Source organism: Lates calcarifer, linkage group LG5 (genome assembly GCF_001640805.2).
Source record: "Lates calcarifer isolate ASB-BC8 linkage group LG5, TLL_Latcal_v3, whole genome shotgun sequence".
Taxonomy (NCBI): Eukaryota; Metazoa; Chordata; class Actinopteri; family Centropomidae; genus Lates; species Lates calcarifer.
Genome location: NC_066837.1, coordinates 17,172,417 through 17,197,215, shown reverse-complemented (window position 1 = coordinate 17,197,215; position 24,799 = coordinate 17,172,417). Strand labels below are relative to the sequence as shown.

The 24,799-nt window shown below is 42.2% G+C and overlaps 1 protein-coding gene across 13 annotated transcripts in view; it reads left to right on the top strand.

The window, feature by feature from the left end:
* nfixa (nuclear factor I/Xa) overlaps nt 1-24,799 on the top strand; it is a 135,668-nt gene that overhangs the window by 8,650 nt on the left and 102,219 nt on the right. For 2 of the 13 annotated variants that reach the window (XM_051070677.1, XM_018664962.2), the window contains exons 1-2: nt 16,173-17,134; nt 24,604-24,687. In XM_051070677.1, the coding sequence (XP_050926634.1) occupies nt 17,132-17,134; nt 24,604-24,687 (87 nt within the window). In that variant the 5' untranslated portion in view covers nt 16,173-17,131. Of the gene's footprint in view, nt 1-16,167; nt 17,135-24,603; nt 24,688-24,799 lie in introns of those variants that run through there. The other 11 variants (XM_018664970.2, XM_018664971.2, XM_018664968.2 and 8 more) reach the window with 10 other exon arrangements.

The window sequence follows — 24,799 nt, the reverse complement described above, 5'->3', positions numbered from 1 at the left end:
TTTTTTTTTTGCTCCAGAGTCTTGGCTCCTTCGGCGGTAAAGTTCCTCAGGCGAGCATAAACAGATCAACAGAAAAACAGCTATTTTATTTCGCAGGCTCCCAGCAGTTGTATGGGCTAATAAGAATAACTATTAAACCCATGTTCTGTGGCCTGGGGAGGGATTTTTTTTGGGGGGGGGGGGGGGTGTAGAAGGCAAATTATATGACCTGAGCCCTGTAGGGTGTTTTATGCTGCTGGGGTGAACCAAAGCTGAACAGAGATTAGTACTGCACATATCCACTGCAACTGCAGAACTTGTCAGAAGCTTATTTCCAAAGCCTTTACAATCCTCTGTTTCCTCTTATTGGGCTGATCTATACCCACTTCTCACCCGGAAAACAGAATTTGTCTAATTTTAAGCATTTTAACCGACATTTTGTTTTTCATTGTTGAAACAACTTTGTTGTGGCTCATTTATGTAAAGCAGTGTTTTCTTATCTTTTTGGGGACTAAGGCAAACTTTGGCAAAACCCGAGGTGATCTAGATTCCTAGTAGCTTGGAAAAGGTCACACAGAGCTTTGAAAGAGCAGACAAGAGGGACAGTAAACTGAATGGACATAGGACAGATGGCACAAATTCTGAGGAAAACACAAGATTATATGAACATGTGCTAAAATTTTAATGAAGGTGCTTTCTTTTTATTTCCTTAATATTTCAAAAACTGATTTGGTAAATCCCTGGTAAGCTCTTTGGTGTTTACAAAGAGCGTGATTTTTTTCTCTTTATAGGCAAAATAAACTCTTGCTGTTATACAGCATTTGGAGCGTTTGCTTTGAAATGCATCATCTGAATTCGGGAGGGGGGGGTTTAAGGTATTCTCTTGATGTTTTTTTTAAAACCAAAATTATGAACATACTGTCTTTTCTTGAGACAGTATGTTCAACAGCAGTGTAGAGTCTTATGTGAAACAGAATTTACTGTAACCACAAGTCAGAGTATGCACAGTTATGTTCAGGTACATCACCACTGGTTATTAAAACAAGTGGGTTTAGTGGTCTCTCGAGAGAAAGATGTGGTTGTTATATGATTTAAGTAAGACTGAGGACTTTCATATCTCATTGCTCATCATATGATGAATAAATAACACAACAAACTAAAGGGTGTGGATCCATATCAGAAGGGTCAGATGGTATGTTGGAAAATATATGATCTATGAAAGAACCTACCGATAAAGTGTAACTTCATAGTAACATCATATAGGAACCACTAGAGGCCACTAGAGGCCCTGTCCATAGGATTGCATGGATGTATGTATGAGGGCATGTGGAGTACTATTATGCTGTCCTCAGTAGGCCTTGGTGAAGTTTTTTTTTTTTTTTTTTCATGATGTCTACATATTTCCTATTTTATATCATGATGTGATGGTTGTTTTAAGCACTAGCTGGCTAAAACAGAGACAAAGAAGTGACCAAAGCACCATTTTTGCTACTTTTATTATTTGAAAAAATGAAATTATAGGGGACAGCTGGCAGGAAAGGGCTATATTTAATCAGCTTAAATTCAAATCAGTCCTGTGTTGTATGTGAAGAAAGATTTGGCCAAAATTAGAGATGTGCTGCAGTTGCTCACGGCTCCCATTCATTCCACATTAGTGGAGGCTGAATCGCCATGAAGTGTGCGGTGACTGCTAAAGCCAGACCACAAAACTGTAGTTTCACTTTGAACAAATACGACTTTGAGGTCAATGAACCATTTGACGATCACAAAAAGAACCAGAGGTATCCATGTCACATATTACTTTTATACAAAACACACAAACACACTCACACGCTCAGATTATTATTAGCATAGTTGCTGTGGCTCTGACCCTTTGTATTGCTCTCTGTTGAATCCATCACTGTCAGTTGTGTATATTTCTGTTTGCAGGTTACTTCTGCACTCACTGTTAATTATTTTGGATGGGAGTGCATGAAAAGAAAAACACGCACACACACACACACACACACACACAAACATTAGCAGAATCAAAGAGAGATGCCAGTATGAAAACATTAACCATCAGTGGAAATCCAGAGCCAATTTTAAAGTTAGCTCTTGGATTTGAGACTCTCTGGGGTAAGTTTAACCAAAACAAACACAGAATGTACTCGCAGAAAATGCATGTATGCTGTTTACTCTTAGCCAGTTCTTTTGTTGCCGAGTTTATTAATCAATAATATGTCAAAGCCAAGAACATGTTATGCTATGTTTTTATTCCATGTTCACATATATACAGTTTGAAAAGCGCTGAAACGGTAAGATTAAATGCAAACTTTCAAGCTGAACATTTTAATGTATTCTCTAATATATGTTCTAATCAGCCAATAGAATAGAAGAGAGCAGAATAGTGTGTGTATTGGGGAATACAGTTGTCTGTAAGCATAAGTTGCCGCTGTCCTGGGTTTCCTACCAGTGTCTAAGCATTTAGCTGAAATTGACATAAGATGTCCATTGCATACATGCACACACACACACACTCACACTCACATACACAATTGTATGCTTTATAAGGTGCCCACCGATGTCATGGCAACCCCATATCCTCAGCAAGAGGGAAGATGCTGTGTGCCAAAAAAATGCCATGGTAACTTTTTTTTTTTTTGAAAGCCACGTTGCCCAGAAACCTTTGAAGCTTATTAAGTGAAACCAGTAGGGAGACAAATGGACAGAGAGAGAGAGAGAGGGGGAGAGAGAGTGAGGAGGGAAAGAGGAACTGGGGAAAGAGAGGGAGAGAGAGAGAGAGAGAGGGATGTTAGTGCGTCCTGTTCCAGGGCCAAAGTGGGTCTTTGTTTTAGGGAAAGGGAACATTGTGAACCTGCAGTGAGGAGGGGCAGCTAGCTTGCTAATGGTGCCTTCAGTGAATTTTGCTGTAGCAATGATGAGTCCACTTTACCATACCGTACTTTATCATTACTATGATGGTTCACTGGGTTCTGTTTATCAGAAAAGGTTAACCATATCCATGCTCACACTTTTTTTAATCTACTATAAAAGTTTGCACCAGTGTGTTAGCTGGCATGACGTGGTGTTGGGCAATATTTGATGGAGTGGTGTGAGCTGTGTGTGTGCACCCTCTCTAACATTTGGCTTTTTTTAATGTGTGTATTTATGTATGTGATTGCATTTTTACTCATGATTGTGTACCTACATGCAGAGTGCCTGTGTGCGAATGTTTGTCTCTCTGTGCACGAGCGTGCAGGTGCGTTCACATGTGTGTGCTCGTGTGCCCTCGCCGTGTAATTAAATCAGTCCATTTCTCCTTGAGTTAGCTTGCGGCGCCAGCGGTGCTGCCCAGTGAGACAGTGTCAGGGTCTGCCAGTTTCATTAGCCCTGATGGATGACCTCATGACAAGCATTACACACACCTACACTTCAAAGAGAACACACACCAACTTTGGATGAGTGGAAAAGAGAATGTGCATGTGTGTGTGTGTGTGCATGCTGGCATGTGTGCCAACAGGGACAACAGCAGGAGCATTTGATTTCATGCCCCCATGGCCTTTGGAAACACCTATGTGTGGTTTTTGCATGTGTGTATTTCAGTGGTGTGATTGTGTACACGTGAACAGCCTGCAATTACTTTTTCATGTTTTTAATCATATGTGTAAGTGTGTGTGAGTGAGTATAGTGTGCAAAGCACCATTGTGAACTGGGTGTTGTCCCTCTTGCACCTTGTGTGTTTGTGTGTGTGTGTGAGATAGCCTCGCATTGCGCATGTCTGTGTGTACTGTGTACACCGTGCACTAGGGGCAGGGCTCGGCGCTTAGTTAGGATTTTTGGTGGCGATTTCCATATTGCCTGGGGTCATGTGGGCACGGTGCCCACTCCTGGTGCTGTGGGTGCCCGCTGAGGCGTGGGGAGATTAAAGCGGGCGCACGGTGCCACAAAGGGGCCTGTCTAGTGCTTTTTAATTCCCCTAAATTAGGGCACCGTGCCAAGGCAGCTCCCTGCTATGGCAAACACTCCATAACTGGCACCATAACTACTGCTCAGCAAGACACAGGGAGGGAGAGAGAGAGAGGGAGAGAGATATGCTGAACACTGGAAGAAAACATTCACTTACCCTCTCTTTTTCTCACACACTTGGACGCACATGCTTGCATACTTGTAATTAGCAGTCTGTAGCCTTTGCTAGTTTGTGGGGGACTGTCTTGGTAATTCGCTATCATTCACATCACTTCTGTCCTATTCACTTCGTTCAGTTGCAGTGATGTCAGAATCACCAGTGGAATGTGCATGCTGGTTTGTGTTTGTGTGAATATATTTTTTGGTGTGTGTGTGTGTGTGTGTGTGTGTGTGTGTGTAGATCTGCATCCCCTAAGGGTAGTGGCACGCCACTAAAGAAACAGTAGGTGGACACTTGGTCGGTATTCGTGTGTGTCTTTGCATATTTGTGTGCGTGCGTGTGTGTGCATTCATGCCCTCAGGGTAGTGGCATGCTGCTAAAGGGCTAGTGTACGGACACTGGGGTGTGTGTGTATGTCAGGTCTCCGAGGTCCTTTTCTCTGTCTGCCTAATCCAAATCCACTCTCTGAGGTGCTGCGTTGGCATCAGTACATCATCTCAGAGCACTGCCAGGGTCTGTTGGTTCGCCATAGGATCTCTGATACCTTTGTATCCCATCTCATACATTTCAGTGTGTGATCCTGCATTTTATTAATGTCATAAAAGAGGGTTTTTGTAGGTTTAGAGGGAAGCTGATATGGTGCTGCTTTAAAAGTGAATTTGTTGTGATGAATATTGAAGCAGGTACACTTACTTTGTCTTTGTCATACTTTATTTTTCTGTCTAAGTCTCTCTCAGGCTTTGGTCAAAACATGTAACACAAAAAGCATTTGAAGTATGATGCAATATATGGGCTGACAGACTATTTTGTGTGTGTCTGTTTGGGCGTATGTGTCTGCATACAAACGCCTGTGTTAATCCGAGTCTCTCCCAGCATCTGGAGCCTTGACACAGTTTAAAGGGCTGGCTGTGTCCGCACAGAGCCGGGCCAGTGTGCTCACAAACACACACACACACACGCACACACACACATGCACACACACTCACGCAGCTATCTAGGGCACCAGAAGGCCCAGGCAACGCCAAGGCAGAGGCTGCCCACTTTGGCACCGCGAGGTGGGGCTGCACTGGCGCTTTGGGGAGAGAGAAATGGCAAGGGTGTGTGGTAGGTGCTGGAGAGAGGAGGGGAGAGGAACAGGGGAAAAGATGGGGGGGTAAAATGCATGGGTGTGTGTGTGTTTGTGTGTGTATATATATATGAAGGAGGGTGGGGTGGGGGCACCTGGCATGTGATAATAACCCTGGGAAAATGCCCATTCCCTCTGAAGAGAAAGGTGCGGAGGGAGGGAGGTGGGGTGTCATCTGTGTGTGTGAGAAAGACAGAATGACATGCAGACAGGGAGATGTGTGTGTGTGTGTGTGTGTGTGTGTGTGTGTGTGTGTCATAGAGGGTCTGGATGTTGAAGGCACTAACTCCAGTCTTGGAGCGGTCCATCCTAGTGTTCTTATGCTAATGTCATTTCTGTCATAGCTTGGAGGACAGGTGCTACTTTTCATCCACAGCTTTGCACAGAAAAAGAAAAGATTATGTCTCTCCTTTTTCCTTCCTCTTACTCTCTTTTTCTCTCTTGTCTGTCCCTAAAATGCCTCTCCACCTCTCTCCATAGATCCAATAATAATCCCTGAAACTTTAGGACACGCTCAAGCACAAGCACATATGTGCACAGGGCATAGACGGGATACTATCTTCATCTCTCGATGCCGTCTGCACCCCCTAGAAACACCCCCCGCACCCCTCGCACTATCTCCTCTCCTCTGCGTAGCACCACAGATGCCCATGTTGCCCTGCAACAGCTGTCTCACCATGTGCCCTACCAAGTGTTGCCACCCAATGGAGGGGAGAGGAAGTGAGGAGGAGGGAGGATTTGGGTGGGAAGGGAGGGAGGGAGGGTGCTGAATTTGGATGGGAGGGACAGGGTCATGAATATTCATTTTTTTCTTTCTTGTTTTCATCCTAAAATGGAGTTGTCGTGTTTTATATGGCCAGCGTGTGCTTTGTCTTGATTATCAGTATATAATCATAATTCTTAATTTCACTCTCACTTAGTGTTTCTCTTTCTGTCTCACTCTATCTGTCTGTCTCTCTGAGTCTCCCTCTCTCATTTGGTTCTGGATTCGGTCGAGGTGATGGCCAGCGCCCATGTCCCCCCCCCCAACCCCCCGTTCACAGGAAGCCCCTGGAAGCAGAAAGGAGAAGGAGGGAATGTTAGTCAGACGGCGCCGTCCGATTGGTGCAGCGGGTTAACGGCACTCATGGTGACCAGTAACCAGAGGAGAGGTGCATAGTAACAGTGGGGCATGGAGAGAGGGTATTTTCAAATGCAAACACTGGTCCAACAAGTCAGGTGCAGGATCCAGACTCAATCCACTGACAGAACAAAATGGAGGGCCGGGATGGTATACCGCCATTTTGGGGCAAAATATTTTGAGTATGCATGCCATGTCTCCTAATTAAGTAGAAATAAATGCTTCAGACTGCAGTGCAAAACCGTGGCAACAAAATGACCCCGAGCGTTCGTGTTGGTTTGCTAAAAATTGTCAATAGCGCTCAATTAATGAAGGAATAATAAACAGTATATTTAGAACACAATGTGATTTAAAGGTGCCACAGTCGCCACTAAGCCACTCTAAATATCCTGCAAATTACTAAAAAATTAATTTAAAGACAGACATCTGTGTTTGCAGAGGGAACCATACCTGTGACTTTCATTTATATTTTGGAACTGGAAAAGTAAAGCAATGAGGAATAAAAGATGCCAGGACAGATGGATCTGAGTGTAGAGTACCATCCGAGGAACTGGTGCCACATACTCTTCCCCTGTGGTCTTTACTGCATTCTAAATAAATGCAGTTGAGTGCTTGAGACGCCCAATAAAACAAAACTAATGAAAAAAAAAAAAAGAATACAAAAAAGTACGAGAGGAGTTGTGAGTGAGTGTGGCACGGTGCTCTACTTGTGTATTTGTTCATTTAATTTTGAAGGGATGAAAGCAGACAGGCATAAAGAGGGGCAGACGTAGAGAGATCACAGCATCGTGTACCGTATTGGTGGGTAGTGTGCCACACAGTCTGCCTCCTAAAGCAATAAATCTGAAACAGCATAATAGATAAACGCAATTCAGAACACAAAATACCCTGCGAGGGAAAACTAATAAAAAACTGAGTGATTAAGTGGAATCAGAGCTCTTAGGCAGTATCTGGAGATGGGGGCTGTCGCCATACAAAGACCAGAGCGGGCCAACACAACAGATGAGAGAGCATAGGGACGGGGGGCCGAGAAAACGAGGGCTAAAAGCAGAGGGAACGAGAGACAGATGATGGAAGCGAGGAAAGGAGAGATGGAGGAGAGAGAGAAAGTGAGGGATGGATGGGGCAGCAGATCAGAGGGAGCCTCTAGTGTGTCTTGCTCTCCCTTTAAAGAAGAGCCAGGAAAACAGATTAGGAGTCCTCTTTTCTCCTGGGGGAGCACACACACACACACACACACACACACACTCAAACACACTCACTCACACACACAACCTCCATTCAGCCACCCTCTCTTAGCCCCCACCCCCCACGCCCCCACACATACACACAAACATAAAACTAACTAACTTTTACACTGCACCCGCCACTGACCTGCCCGGCCCAGAACAAATCCACTCGGTGCTGAAAGCCATCCCCACTTGCAGAGTGGGCGGGGACACAGAGACACAATGACAGCCAGTGTGTGCTGCAGTTTAGGTGACCTCACATCAGGTCACGTTTGCTAACTGTTTATGACACAAAGAGGAATGATGTGAGGGAGTATCTGCCTGCTTCAGAGGGAACACAGACACATATTCACACAGATACAAACTGCAGTGTGTGTGTGTGTCTGTCTCATTGTGTCCTTTTAAAATAAGCTGTATTTGCTGTAGTATCCTATTTGACCAATATTTAATAATGATAATAATAATAATAATAATAATAGGGCTGCAACTAATGATTATGTTTATTAATGATTGATAATGATTTTTTTTAGTCAAATTTTTGCTTGAAAAATGACTGAAACAATTAACCGATTATCAAGTAATTGCGCATTAATTTACGGTAGATCGATTAATCGACTGATAGTTTCAGCTCAAAGTGATATTAATAATAACATCATTGTTGTCATGTGAGCCATCCACGTTTTTGCGGAGACAAAATATCTGATTCACAACTGAGTGTATGCGTTATCAGTTAAACTCTGCATGCGTGTGTGGTGTGTGTTATCAAAGCTGAGCCCAGTGTCAGCCATTGATAAACCACTGCACTTACCAAAACACTAAAGCACACATGCACACATTACGCTTGTCACAGCAAAATTCTTGGAAAGCTGAGATCTCTCTTCAGAAAGGCAAACGGCTCAGCACGTACTTCACACCACATTCTCCTGATCTTACTGGTTTGACTCTGGCTCATGATAACCTTTGTCTTTTACCTCTCACTGTCAAATGCATAGTTTAACAAAGCAGTGAAAGTATAGAAGTGCTCTTTAACAGTGGTGGGAGAAGTATTCAAATCCTTAACTTTAGTAAAGGCAGCAAAAAGATAATGAATGAATATAGTCTTGTGTGACAGTAAAGAAATACTATTATAAAAATTTACTTAACATGTCAAAAATAAAACTACTCATTAAACAGGAGAATGACCCGTATCAGCGTTACATTATTATATATTATGTTTAGAATTATTATTTCTGATACATTTAGTCAAGGTGCAGCTAGTTGTAACTATTGGCTATTAGCTGCAACAAAACATCAGATTTTATAAGCTATTCAAAATGTAGTTGAGTAAACATCAAGCATAGTACAAGTACCTTCACTTGAGTAAATTGAATTGAAAAGGAAATTGAAAAGATTTTATCCCTCACTAAAGAACAAGTCCTCAAAGATGCATATGGAATAATTAGTAACACCACACACATCCTTTATTAGTACTTAAAGCCATCAGGAACCTGTTTCCGTAGGACTTGTGGACAGTTGTGGTACAAAAGATGGTCAGTTTTCCTTGGGTATAAAATGTAGGAAATGCACTTTTTGCGTTCTTTTGACATAATGTGCCTTGTGGCGTCGTCATAGGCTGTCATAATATTGTCAGACTTATCATATTTAGCATTTTTAGATTATTATGAGTGTTAATGAATTGTTTGTATTTCTGTTTGCAAACTCGCTAGCCTCAAATTGTCCCTTGAGAGGACAAGTATTTTGATGTAAACTGAATTGAAAAATTATTTTAATATTAAATAAATCTGTGCATTTGGCTGAAAAAAAAAAAACATTTCTTTTCCCATACCATTTCTTTTTCTTTTCCTTTTTTTTCTTGATAAAGCCTTCTTACTCATCAGGACATGTGTTTGTGTGTGTATGTGTATATGTGTGTGTGATGCGGGGGTCACCCTTCCAGAAGGAGGATGGTACAGCTTAAAATAAAAGCATATTGTTCAGGCCATCCCTTTGCATATAGTGGTCAAAGGGACAAACCATAATCACAATGTTCCCTCGTTGATTCTGGGGACCTTTGTTGCCTGTAACCCCTCCCTCACTCTCTTTCTAAATTTCCTCTTTATCTCTGTTGCCAACTATAGAATAAAAAAGACCTGAGCAGATTATTTCAGCTTCACCTGGGATAAATTTAGAGGCCTTTTTAAGACCTACATTTTAAGACCTGCATTATTGTAACCCAGTGGGAAAACTCTCCCAAAGGAAACTGCTGCTGCTTCAAAATCTTTAGGTTAAAAAGTCTCCATGACTCTGTTGAGGGAATGTGCTCGGCTGGCAGCAGCAATGTGAACATACTCCACCCTCCATCCCATTCTCCTGTGCCAGGGCCGGGCATTCCTCACCCCTCCAAAGGCCGGTTAGTACCCGCTCTTTTTCTCTTTCCGTCTTGCACACAAACAGACACACACACACAGACTTCACCCTTTTTTTTTTTTTGTCCCCGCGCAACTACTTCAGACCAACTATTTCCTTCCTCCCTTCCTCGCCACATACATTTCTTTATTTCCTCTTTGCAGCCATCCCATCCTTCACCCTTCCTTCGTTTCCCTTCCTTCCTTCCCTACCATCTTTTTACCCCCCCTTCAACAACCCTCCATCTCCACCCCGCTTCTCTTCCCTCAGCTGCTCTCTCATTTGGGTTTATTTGCATGGCAGAGCGTAAAGGATGCAGACAGAGTGGTGCAGGGCCAGCAGAGCCCTCCTGTGTCCATCCAGGCCAGGGCTGAGATTTGTAATGCTAGACAACACTCGGCAATGCAGGGATAAAACCTCGGCCGCCGCAGACAAAAAGAGCCTTGTTTTTTCCCCTTTCCTTTCCACCGCTTATTGCACTTCTCGCATGGAGACGCAGAATTCTCCGGGCCATTTCTTTTCAGCGGGGAGAGGAATGAAGATTGTAGAGGGGGGAAAAAATAGTTCCACTGAGTCTGATATATGGTCTTGGTTTAGAGTATATTTTGTATAAGGCCGAGAGTATTTCATTATACCGCCTGATTTCGGTGCAGCATAAGGGCAGTGAGAGCAGACTGGGAGTAGATGCCAGTAGTGCTACAGCCAGCAGTCAGAGTGAAGCACTTTAGTTGGAAGAGTGGCAGCAGGACTGAGGCCTTTGAGTTTTATTTGTGTCGTCTGTTTCACTTAGTAGCGGTGCAGTCAAATTTTTGAAATGACGCTCCGCTATCTTTAGCTGTCTTTTATTTCTCCATATCTATTTGATTGCTCATTTGTCGTTTTTGTGAGTGACTTTGTTTATTGCTGGTGTGTGTGCATATAGCATGTAGTTTCTTGTAATTAGAATATCTACATTGTCCGGTTCTGCTCGAGGTTTCTGCCTCTTAAAAGGAAGTTTTTCCTTGCCACTGTCGCCTAGTGCTTGCTCATGGTGGGATTTGTTGGGTCTCTCTCTGTAAATACCTATTTTAAAGAGTACGGTCTAGACCTGCTCTATATGAAAAGTGCCTTGAGATGACTGTTGTTGTGATATGGCGCTATATAAATAAAATTGAATTGAATTGAATTGAATTGAATTTTGTAAGTAACACCGAAGTTGCCGAGTTGAGCTGCCTTTTTCTTTTGCACAGTGAAATTAGACTGAATGAATGTCTTTGTTTCACCAAGGTTATTTAGCACTTCTGACAATGTAGGTTCTTTTGTTGTTGTTATTTCAGCTTTAGCTCACCCTGGGTTATATTGCTTTCGATTCATTGTCATCATCACCTTTTGTAATAATCAATAAATAATCACTCATTAGAGAGTTATTTTATGTTGTGTTACTACTTCTTAGACAGGTGTATCACACATCTGTTTGACTGATTTTTCATTTACTCAGCCAGATTATTCTCTGTATCTACTTAACACTAATTCAACATATCCTCATATTCTTATCCCTATTATACACCTCAGTGTTTGCTCATTTCCTTGATAAAAACACGTACCTGTTGATTGAAGTTTATACGGCTGTGTACCTCGATTGCAGACTCTATTTCATGGCTTGTGCCTCTTTTCCTTTGTGCCGCTTAACTTGTAAACATGCCTCAGTGCCAAGTCCATCTTGGATATTTGCAACAATTAACCTCAGTGCCATCCACTGTCCGGTAATTTATAGTATTATCTGATAATTAGCTTCATGGCTTGCAGTTGTATTCCTGCCCTCGATCTAAAACTTGTAATTTGGAGTAAAAATGATTCGTTTTGGGGGTTTACAGATGAGAATTTAGGATTTAGAAAAACTCCTTCCTTGTTGTCTGAACTTTGCCTGCCTGATCCCACAATGTGCCCTTCTCTTCTCTTCTCACACAGTGAGGTTTAGAGAACTTATTGCCCACATAATGCTGGGTCTTAAAACAGCGTGGTATCAGAGCCATTGTGGTCTGCAGTAATGGCTGGTTAAGGGGGCTGTGGTGAGACACACCGCTCAGGGCTTTCATTAACCCAAAGCTCAGCCTAATTGACGCTTATAGTTTGCCTTACATGATTAGGGCCGGGGCATGCCAGCAAATTTCCTACAGTTTGTTTTTTAACTTTTGGAGCATATCAGCTGAATTTATTTTCATTTTCTAGATTTAATATTTCATGTTTTCTTCCAAGAAACACTGAAAAGGAACAAAACACATTAACTTTTCTGTGGGGTGGCTCCTTTTTTATTTTGTTTCAATATTATAGGTCAAGGGTTTATGACAAAAATAATTAGTTATTTTATTATTATCTCCCCTCTCTCCATAAAATACTGGTTGAGACAGTTTTGATTTCATAAACAAAGTAGTTTTTAGGGAAATCAAGTTAGATTTGGACCAGCAGTCCACATTTTCAAGTTATTTTAAGAAAAACATGGGAATTACTGCCTGGTTTAAAGGAGGTCAGCTGCTACAAACATATGGTGCATCAGCATCAGGATGAGAGAGTATAAATTATTATTTAAGCCACATTAATAGACAAATGCAAGCGGGTTTCCTCTATGTAGCATTAATGATCCAGTGTACAGATTTGTAATGAGCTCATTTCAAAGAATTTGGCCGTTTGCTTTTTGACGGGGATCAGACTTTTGGAGGTTGTGAATCACACAGGTTGCACGTTTTATCAAGCAACAGTTTTGATTCCGTACTTTAATAATTAAGACTTATATCGCGCTTTTATGAATACTATTAAACATTTTAATGCTCATCAGGTTGTAGCCGGAGTGTAATTCCGTTTTCATTATGGGCCTGATATTTTGAAATTCCTTTATATAATTCCATCTAATAAACTATTTGGCGATCGTGGCTTTATAATTGACTTGACAACGTGTTGATCTTTCTTTTTTTCTTATTACAGAGGTGTTTTGCAGGTAAATACACTCGTCTTTTTCCTGAAGTTTTTTATATTTTAGGTCATTTCCAAAATGCCCTTTACTTAAAAAAAAAGCTTTGCGCTGCACATTTGATCCGTCCCATTATCATGCTAATAAACGATATTTTCGATTTTACGCTGAGCAACTATAAAACCAAGCTACTATTTTTTTCGTTCCAGAAACACGTTTGCTCGATTTTATTTCCATTTTTCAGAGGCAGTTTAATTACCTGAGACTTGTAGAAAAAAAAATCAGTCTGGCCTCCTGCAACTTTCGGGCTGTGATGGTAATAGTTGGTGGTGCTGAGCGCGCAGTGGCGGTCAGACTGTACTGTTATTTGTAAATTCATTAAGGGTTGAGAAAAAAATCATGTCGCGGGATTATTTAGGGTTTAGAGGCAGTTTCTGGTGTTTTTCCAATCAACTGGTCATCCTCCAAACAGGCCGTCGGGCATGTGTGAGCTTCCCACTCAGCAGCATCTGTAAAAGAAAAAAGAAAAAAAGACACCAGAATTAATATTCAAACACAATGAAAAAGACAAATTTAAGAAGGTCATGGTATAAACAGTGAATATTATACTACCGCTTGGGGCTGATATGTCATTCAATCAATTAATCATCAAACCCTGAAGAATTTCAAATCAGACTATTTATTCGCTATTATTATTGTTGTTATTATTATTATTATTATTATTATTTGTTATTTTTATTATTATTACTGACGTTCCTTTTATGATTATTCTGTTCTTTTTTTAAAATAACACTTAATTGTATAAGTATATTGATATTTCATTTCATTCAGCCTTTCGCCAATTCAGTTATTTCATTATTATTATAAGTGACAGCTCGCCTTGCCAGCGTTGTCACATGTCACTGCAGTAACTTGTGGTTTGTTTCATGTCTCAGATAATGACCTCTGTTCATTAAAAAATAAAATAAGAATTTTAAAAACAATGTTTTTAGTATAATCAAAATTTGATGATTTTTGAGATAATGTGTGTCACAAAAAAGACTCGTAAGAGTCACATTTGAGCACACTGACATTTGAAGTAACTTTTAAAAATTTAATTAAATTAGTGTAGAATTTAATTTTGAGAATTAAATCGAAATAAAGGACAATATCTCTCACTTCAGTACAAACAGCTGTTAATGGGCGGGTGAAAGTCTGCAGAATGAAGTTGACTTGCTGAGGAAGTGACTTATAGTCAACTGTATTTACTGTATTTCTACATTATTTGTATTTTTGTTGCAGTCTATTGAACAAAATCAGTTTGTAATTAAAGAGTCTGTATTGGCTTCCATGTTAAACAACATTTAGACTAGGACACCAACACAAACTATAAATTTTATCTCACATGCTGTTGAGTGAAGGGACCACTGGGGCCTCTCTTACCAAAAAAAAACTTTAAAAAACAAGCCTCACACTGTCAACACAGCACAGACAGACTTCCTTGTTAAATTGAATCATCCAAATTAGGCTGAACGAAAAACTTAAATCATAAATTCAATTACAGATGAATTATTGATGTGGCCAAATGTGTGGGGAGGTCAGTATTTAATTATTGATGAGCCGTCATGTTGGAGGAATGTCAGTAGACGTCTGATTTTAAAAAGAGACAGATAACGACACACGGACGACTGAGAACAAACTGATTTTAGAAACTCAGTGCTGATTTATCCAGACAATCAGGATCAGCAGCGGCTCGTTCATCTGCAGCAACAACCAAAAATATCTTTTATGTGGTCTTTATTTAAACCAACCGCTTATATTTGTCATGTAAAGCCTGACATTTGACATTTTGATCATGAAACCAGGCGAGAAACATTATGGGATGGATTTTAAATTTTAGAATTGTTGCTTGTGGGTGCAGTGCCAAGAGCTGCACAAGCGTTTGATTTCTCATGTCACCATGATTTCTAAAATTGCTGTGGTGTTTCCTCGGTTTTGATGAAATCACGTTTATCTTCCATTATTATTATTATTATTTCTAATCTTTGAGAGACTGTTTTCTTTGTGCATATCCTCACACTGGGCGGCACGGTGTCCTACAGTCCTGTTGGCCTCATTCAGCAGAGTGGCTAAACGTAATATATTCTTAATTCCAGGACAGGATGCACAGCTTCCATAAAATGACTCACTTTGTTCATTTGAAACACCACTGACGTCTTGAACTCCCCCCAACCCCCACCCCTTTTTTTGGCCTTTTCCCTAAATAATCAGAGCATGTCCACATGTGTTTTACTCTTGTCTGTCTGTTGTTGATCTTTTGGTCCTGGCTGCTGCTGCTGGTGTAGGCCTCTACTCCCCCCCACTCCAAAAAACACAATGAGTGCTTTCTTTTTAAAAAAAAAAAAATGTATTTTTTTTTAATAGTTCTTGAGTTATTTCCCCAAAGTCAGATCTTTTATGGCTTACAATATGTCGTATCTCAGTCGCTTTTAATCCTGTTGCTTCACTGCGTCACTCTGTTGGGAGACACTGTGACTGTAAATCTTTGTTGGTGAAGTGTTTCACAGCCTTAAAGTTAACGCTTGCAAAATTCCCTGTGTTGCCATCATTGTGAATCGCATCATTTACAGAATACATTTAAATTCATTTGTGTATCACAACTCTGCCAAGCCTATAATGGTAAGTTCTGCCCTCTCAGTAAACTCTCTGAACCTGCTCATATAAACTAAATACCTTTGGATTCGTGACTTTTTTTTTTTTTTAAATATATCGAATGTGATCTGCTCCACTTGACTTCTTTCCCCTTAGATGAACCTGTTGACCTTATTTTTGTAGTTTGATCTTTGCTGCAGATTCTAACATTGAAAGCTACGGAATTCAAACTCGGAAGCAGTTCGGGTCGTGCCCACACAGTGCCACTCTGAAACCTTACAGTACATGCAGGCGGTAGGTAGGAGCCAGTGCAGCCATAATCCCCCGCCATCCGTGATTTAGCCCCTGGTCCTCCTAATGCTCCTAAAGCCCCAGCTGCTCCCCTGGCCGCTCCGCTCTCTCCGCGACAGACTGCACACCGCTCGCTTTATTAATAATTCACCTAATAATTCACCACCAGTTCGACGCTGCCGGCTGAAGCATTGGCCCCCACCGTCACTGTAAACAACTGCCCTAATTCCCCGTCTATTATTTGTGTGTGTGTGTGTGTGCGTGTGTAAACAGGGCGCACACGCTGGTGAGGTGAGCTGTTCGGTGGCTGGTATTTTTTGGGAACGGAAGCGTTAAAGGCTATCTGTCGCTGCCGCCGCCGCCGCTGCTGCTGCCGGAGCGCACGGAGGAGCTTCCCTTTTTTTTTTTTTAACGCACCGAGGCGATCCGGAGCCCCCCGCTGAAAGAAGCCGCAGCCCCGACGAACTGACGACGTGTGCGCTGTGCAGGCATTCTGCTGTTATATCGGCGAGGCTGCAGCGATTTGAAGAGGCGAAAAAACGCCGAGCTGCTCTTTCATCTCGTCAGCTTTGAGGAGGAGGCGGCGAGGGACCCGGGGTGTCCCCCCGTTTTTGTGTGTAACTCCGCGCGTGTGTGTGTGTGTGTGTGTGTGTGTGTGTGTGTGTGTGTGTGCGTGTGCGTGCGTGTTTGTGTGTGTTTGGAACAAGAGAGAGCAGAGAGAGAGAGTGTGAGAGAGAGAGAGATACGAGGGTAAAACAGATCGGACGCGCGGCGCAGGAGACAGCCGCTTTTGGACACGTTTTGGAGACAGAAGCTGCCCGACTGCAAAGGCTGCACACAGAAAAAAATATATATACATAAACAAAACTTACTTTGCATCACCCCTCCCGTCCATTAATTTTTATCGCGTTATTAATATTATTTCGGGGGGAGTTTTTTAAGCGTCTCCCAATCTGCTGGACAAGTTTGGCCGCTGAAAGGACGCACCTCGGGACTTTGACGCAGACCGTCTCCCTGACTTCTTGCTGCTGGACATGGGCGCATCTGAGGCCAAACAGCCGTAGACGGAGGGCTCGGAGCTGCTGTCCTCTTTTCCTCCTATCTCTTGCAGAGTGGACCCACTTTTGAAAGAGCGTGTTTTTTTTCTATCTGGGCCTAAGGCCGACTTGTTTAAAGGTCCTTTTTTTTTGCTTCCGGCAACAGCGAAGAGACCAAGTCTTCCTCCCTCAGCCCTCACTCCCTCTCTCACTTTTTTGGAAGCTGAACTTTTAAAGGAAAATGGGGCATTGAGAGGGTTGGCAGATCTCCCCACGCTACAATGGTACGTGCTGTGTAACTCAATAGTTCCCCTCTGTTGGGTCTATAGGGTAAAGTCTATAGGACTGAAAATAAACCAAACACTGCATGTTGTTTAACCGCATCCCTGCAGTTATTAGTATTATCTTTAGCCTTTTAATTTCTTTTGTAAAAGAGCAGAACTTTATTGGATTCAGGAGGAGGTAGATTTGGCTGAGGAGTGGGTGAGGCCACAGATGACGATACAACACACCTGTGTGTGTGTGTGTGTGTGTGTGTGTGTGTGTGTGTAGAGAGAGAGAGAGAGAGAGAGATGTGTGTGTTATGTGTAGAAGTATAAGCACCTTGCTTGCCAAATTTGATAATTATGAATAATATAAACTCTGACTGACCAAATTCTGAAAAACATTTAATATGCTGATTGCACCATGTTTCCTGCTCCTCAACCGTGTATTTTAACGCAGCTTTGCATTTTTTAAGTCTAAAAAAAAGGCTTGTTTTCCTGTGAATTGCACCTTTCTTGCTCCCCCTTGCACGTGTAATATCCTTAAACCCTCCTCAAAGACACAATAACGCTGTAATGATTATGTTTCTGGTGTAGTATGAACAAAAATCTGTCTCCTCATTTAAATCAATTTACCCTCTCTGATGGGTTAACAACGTGCAGGCTGAATTGTTTGCAGAGGCGTTTGAGTGGCCCTGTAGACACCGATTGACAAAGTGGAGGCAGATCTTCCTGCGCTGCTCAGATCAAACAGAATAAAACACACATGCGGCCACCGACTGAGGAGAGCTGACAGGCCGGTATATAGAGATAGCACGTGGGCGGTATTTATAATTGTCATCATTATCATGAGGATGATGATATTCTGCGAGCATCTTATAGCCTGTGAGCCCGTGTTGCGCAGGGCTGCTGCACCGTCCTCCACCTTGTGTCTTTTCTGTCTGAGGTGGCTGCCGTTTTTTTTTTTTTTTTTAAATAATCAATGGACACTTCATTTGCGTAGTTGATGACACTTTATAGCGACTACAAGGGGGTGGGGAGGTGAGGTGACACACAGACCGTCTTTGTGCCCCCAGAACAAGTGCTGAGAGTGCTGCTTATAGCGCGCAGGATGAATAAGAGCGCCTCCGCAGCATTTAATGCTGATCTGCAAATCAAAGGAAATATCTGTGCTCGGATGATGATGAACTAATGATCTTCTTTTGAAATATTATAATTCACTCTAACCTTCCACTTAAAAATCGTTATCATTGTCGTTTTACTGTTTTTATTGCTTTTTCTCAGTGCATCAGATGGCTATCTAGAACATGATTCCCTGACATTAAACAGTCTCTGTCATCCTGCACTTCAAAGCTTTTGAATTATAATGGCCTAAAATTAAAATCGCAATGGGCTAAAACTCTAATCTACATTATAACTGCTCTTTTATTATCAACACAAGAGATTACAGTAAAGCTACCATAATTTGGCTGTTTGTCTTGTGTTGAGGGTTGAGGGTTTTTTTTTTTTTTTTTTTTTTTTGTTTGTTTTTTTTAGCTTTTGGTTTTTAGTAAGACCCGATTATATATTCTAAGGTGATTTGTTGTAACACAGAAACACAACACAGTACAGGTGATCAGAAATCATTCAAAATTTTATTCACAGGACAGTATTCCTATTGCTCTTTAAATGCAGCTGACCAAACAGTTTCACTGTCAATAAAGATGCTGTTGCACAGATAAAAGCAGTTCTACAGCCCTCTTGCAAGTCTCAGGTGAATACTCAATCTATTAAACATGTTGGACCCTAAAAATAAAATGGAATATTTCATATAGACTGAAGCACTTTATCTGGATGTGATTTGAAATGGCAGTGTGTGGAACTGGCATGTGGCAATGGCATTGTCTTGCCAATAATGACAGTATACACTGCACAATAAAAAAGCAAACAGCAAAGCAATAAAGCTAAATTTGTGCAATAGCTAATAAAACTTATGAAAGTGAAAACTCCTGTCATAAGGATATCTTAGACCTGTTTATTTATTGAAACTATTGTATATATTACACAAGATATTTTCATTTGGTTTGCCAGATGTGTTCTACAGCATCATTCATATGGTTTTACTTCAGTTTCAGAGTGTCAGTAACAATAAGCAAATGGGGTTTTTTGTGTACAGTGGTATTATTCAGAGCATCAGTGACAAGTTTAATTCAGTCTGCCTGTACTCATTTATTGTCATCAACCAACTTCACAGGAGCAACTTGATTTCTGTCCCTCAGATGAATGACATATCGTCCCCATGCTCTGTCACAACAGCAGGATACGGATGCATATTTTGGAGTGATTTATATATCTGTGTTACATAACTTTATTATAGAGTCACCTGCCAAAAAGCCTTAGCCGGCCCCAGCAGACGCATCCAGTCATCCAGTCATACCTGTACAACAACACATGCGGGCCTCTAGCAGTTCACTGCAGGTCAAATTTGTGATTAGTGATGTCAGCTCTTCAATTATGTGTCTATATTTCTTAAAGTAAACGCGCCATTAGACAATGCTTTGTAATTGGCAGTGATATTACAATCCTCATTTTGTTTTGATTGTAGGCCTGTAATTTCACAGTTGGTTGCGCTGTGGTTGTTGCAGAGAAAACCTGCCAACCACAGAACCTGTCAGTCAAATAAAAGCCAAGACTGTTATTGGTGCCAAGCAGGGAGGTGGGCGTGAACTATACCATGTTATTAAAAAAATTTTTAGAGTATCATTTCAGTTGAGTTGGAAGTGGGTGAGACTTTTGAAATGAGCTCAACACACTGCCTTCTTGAGTCATTCTGAGTGTGTGTATGTGCACGTGTGTGTGTGTGTGTGTGTGTGTGTGTGTGTGTGTGTGTTTTTTGTAATGTAACTCTATGCTTCCTGGTCTTTGTGGTAAACTCTGCTGTATTAGAACCATAACCACAAGAAAATCTCCCCATGGATCAGTCCTTGTGTGACACAAAGGGCTGATTGTACCAGCCCAAACCTCATTGTTAAATGCACTTAGCCAGTGCGGCTGGGCCTTAACTGAGTGTGGTTTTGCCATTAAGAAAAAAAAAAAAAAAGCTGGAGTACAGATCCATGTTGGGAAAAGGGGTGCCAGTGGCATTGGGTTACCCAGCGTACGGCGGCTGCGTATGGTGCGAGCAGTGTGACAGAGAAATGTTGCAGCCCGGGAAGTTCAGTGTTACAATTGGCATGGTATTATCTAAAGGCCACAGTCCATAGCCTAGCCTGTCGAGCAAGATCAGTAGTTGACAGGCGAGGTGCCAGGCTGAGAGAATCTTGGGGTGTGTCTCAATGTGTGCTCTGTTCAAACTTGTTTCACCGTAACAGTTGTGGTGAAAAGACGTATTTTTTTTGACATGGAGTCAGGACAGCTATTGTTAGGCCTGACATAGTTTCACATGTATTACTGAGGCATTCAAATGTTTCGCCTCACACAGCTGATTTACATACTCTGTAAGCACCTTTGATTTGAACCACACACATGTACACACGATGGTTGAATTTCCAGGTAAAGTCGAATGTTTTTTGCTTAAGTCATCTGAAATTATTTTATATCCCTGCCTCCTGCAGTCAGGCCTCCTTAACAGAAACTGTTCACACCGAGTGCCTCATGCCTTATCCAGAATCCCAGCATTTACTATTGTGTTAAACACAACTGCACAATTAAGCCAAATGCAATCCTCAGCACTGCGTCTTGGCTGTACTTCTGACCCAACAAAACCTTCAGGACCCGCAAGTGGAGTGAAATAATTAGCCCCACTCTGCTCAGCCATCCATCTATCCTTCTTTTTTTAATGCAGCCCCTCAGTTTCTCATCTTCTTTCTTATTCTCCCCCGTTTTCCCCCTCACCCCCCTGAGATGGCTGTGTGAAAAATCGTATTTTTCCAACATTTCTCCCCGAGGTAGCTTTGGCAGGGACTCACACGGCGGCCATTTCTGCCTTTCATACACCCCTCACACACCGTGGAACAGATCGCCGGTGCGGCCCGGCGTCTTTGAAGTGGTTGCCATCTCACGCAGGTTGGCTGGACTCTCTTTCTCTCTCACTCTCTGTTTCTCTCCCCCCCCCCCCCCATTTTCATCCTTTGCCTTAAACTTGGCAACGTTATTTTTCAGCCACCAAAATCGTGATGATAAAAAAAAATGTTTAAGACACAATGATGATGATAATAATTATATATATATTTTTAAAGATGGATTGACAGTGGTGATAGTGGTTGTGGTTGATGGTTGTGCAGGAGCCAGGAACCAAGGAGAGCACTGCACCAGGTGTGTGAGCAGTGTAAGTTTTTTTTTGTGTGTGTAGGTGGTGAAGTAGTGTGTTGAGTGTGTGTGCTTTTGTGTGACTGCTAATGTGAGATGCAGAGAGACAGAAAGATGGAGAGGAGGATCATTGATATGTTGCCATTCATGTGCTTTAAAATGGAGCCATCTGAGAACAAATTCCACCATCAGGGCCTTTCATACACAAAGCTCTGTGGAGGTGTGTGTGTGTGTGTGTGAGAGAGAGGGAAAATACACACGTGTGTGTGTGTGTGTGTGAGAGAGAGAGAGAGAGAGAGAGAGAGAGAGAGAGAGAGTGTCTGAGCAGGTTTTGGAGATCTCACCTCCAAAGAATTTGGCCATATGGTCGTCAACACATATACCCAGAGAGAGAGAGAGAGACAGATAGAGAGCCAGCCAAGGAAAGACTGGGTGAGATAGTGAGGGAGAAAGTGAAAGAGAAGTGTCTTCTTTTGTCAGTGGAGGCAGCAGGGAAGACAGTTTAAAACAGATCCTATACCCCTACCTTAGATCAGATGGTGCAGACAAAAAAAAAAAGAAAAAAAAAAAATCCTCCATCACATCCCCTACTCCACATATTTGTGGAGTGGGAAAATCTGTCTCAATTAACACATTTGCATTGGGCGATGATGGACTCCAAATAGGTCACTGACTCAATCTCCCGCCTCCGAATCTTCCCTCTAAAATGTTAATTAAGAAGGGCTTTGAGATTTTTTCGCTCAGGGCTGGCCATATGGGCTGGGCATATGTTCTATATATATAGTACAATATATAATTCATACACTGCTGCAGGAGAGAGCGTTAGGGGGGCCTGGAGTTTTTTTGGGGGGTTTACTACAAAGGGAGTCAGTATGTTCTGGCCTCCCCAGTGGCAGGTACAGAGCTTAGCCTATTCATTAGCTTCATGTTATTCACTGTAGCACAATGGGATTGCGGTTCATCAACACCTGTTTCTGTGGCTGACAACATAAAGAGGACATTTATATTCCTCTCTCTTGGCTGGTTAATATGAAATTAGAGCAAATTATCTATTGTTGGAGCACAGTTGATTTTTTTGTGGGTTTTTTTCCGTGGTTTCAAAGAGCTCTGCGGGTCAAGTTAGAGAATGACTAGTACTGTATATGAAGGGCTACATATGCACAAAAGATATTCTCAAATAGTCAGTATGTTATCTCACACACTCTCTGTTGAACCAGTTGTCCCAGTGCCATCCACCCAGACACCCATTCACCAGCAGAATGAGGCAGTGGCGGCCAATGAAAACAGCCCTTTTCCCACCCGCAGCTTTTTGGGTCTGGCTCAACCAATCAGAGGAGGCTTGCTAGTGCACCTGACCCTGTTTCTGGCTGGGGAGAGCCAATCGCAGAGGCTCCAGCACACCTGATGCATTGTGGTCTGCTTGCTGGTAGTCGGCCGGCTTGCGCTGGTGCGCCCCCCCCCACACACACACACACACAGGTGCTGTGGATCCTGGCCATCATTCTGACTGCTAGCCAATCAGATGCATCGTCTCGTTATCAGACACATGCGGCCTGGCAGACTTTGAGTGTTTGCATTTTGTTTTTGTGTGTGTGTGTTTGTGTGTGCATCAGCACGTAAATGTGTGTGTGTGTGTGTGTGCATCTGAGGGACACTGCTAACCCATTCCCATAATGCTTTGCAGTCTTATCAGCAGCCCTCTCTCACTCCGTTCCTGGCTTGATTCTCTTCTTGAGACTCAACAATGGGCACTGTGTTGCCCCCATAAGGAGCCGAGGGCCTCTGTAATAAAAAGAGACTAAAAATAAAAAATAAAAAAAACATGTTTATGGACTAATAAAGATGATTAGAAATCGCACAATTGCAGAAAAATGGAAGGTTTGCGAGTGCAGATTATCTGTAATAAAAAGCTGAGGGGAGAGACGGGGGAGAGAGGGAGAAAGAGAGTTAGCTGTACAGACCTCTCATTGCGAAGGATATGAATAGCCTTTGTTTTCACCACAACTCAGGGCTGTGTGGTCTGCCAATGTCTGGCTCTTATTATGGGGTTTGTGTCTGTGTGTCTGTGTAAGTGGCATGCACGTGTGCTGGTGTGCGCAAGTGCTTGTGTGTGTTGCCGTGTGTTTGTGTGCAAGGCGAGAGAACACATGGGCGTGGAAAAAAAAATGTATATATGTGCAGGTGATTATATTTTCAAGAGGGCGAGACTATATGTGTGAGTGTGCGCATTTAAACGTTTCCACACAACCAGAGACACTGTTTTCTCTCTGCTCCTGTTCGGCTAAATAAATGTGGCATGGGGTCTTGGGGCTGGCATAAGCGCATGTGCACGGTTTTTTATCCGTTAAAGTTGTGAAATGAAATAGGATTTCACAGAACGGCACAGTGGCTGTGGGATTTGGGCTCCCTTCGGCTAAGTAGAGTGGGATAGGTTGATCCAATCAACGGCAGAACTGCAAGGAGAGCCCATTTCACAGCTCTGGGCCCTGCCAGAACCCTGCCTGCCTGCCTGCTTGACTTAGAATACAAATGAAGCTCCCTGAATGCACACTTAGACACACACACACACACACACACGCATACGCATGCATGCATACACACTGGTACTTACAGACAGTCTGGCTTGGGATGTATAGTGCAAGGGTTGTTAGCAGGTGCTTTCTCTCTGTGGAGAAATGAAACAAGCAGGGGTTATAAGACTGTCTCACAGCGCACAGGTACACTTTAGGGTTGTGTCACAAAGAGGAAGCAAGAAACTGCACATTTGATCAGGGTGATTTCAGGACGTGATTGCTCACAAATGTCTGTCCAGATTTGAATACCTTTTCAGAGTCTTGTGAAATAGCAAATTTATTTGTTTTTTTTTTGTTTGTTTTTTTTAATGGCTAGTATGGCTTAACATTTGTCAAAGAACAGAAAATGTCTGATACACCATTGTCTTTAATAAATACTGACTGATTCAATGATTAAAATGTTTTAATATTCAATATTTTTTGCAAGTGTGTCCTTCTTACTGGAACCTCATACAAAGTAAGAGGTTCAAGCAGCCGCTAAAATAGCAAATGCTAGAATTTCTGGCAACTTATAGTGCCAAACACAGTTGAGATCTGCTTCATAAAAGGAGTTGCTAATATTGTGGCAAAATCACTGTGCTACAAAGTTCATCAAATTTTAACTAAATAACCATCTCTCTGTTTTTTTAGGCTACTGACACCTACCTGGTAAACGACGATCCTGCTAGAGGCCCAGGGATGCCTGAATGTTTCCTTGTGTCCGATACATATAGGGTATATACAAACACACACACACACACACACACTGTCCTTGTGATTGTATTGATGTCCCAAGATTTATTTCCTGGACACACAAACAAGCCTGCTCCATTAAAAATAATCTCCT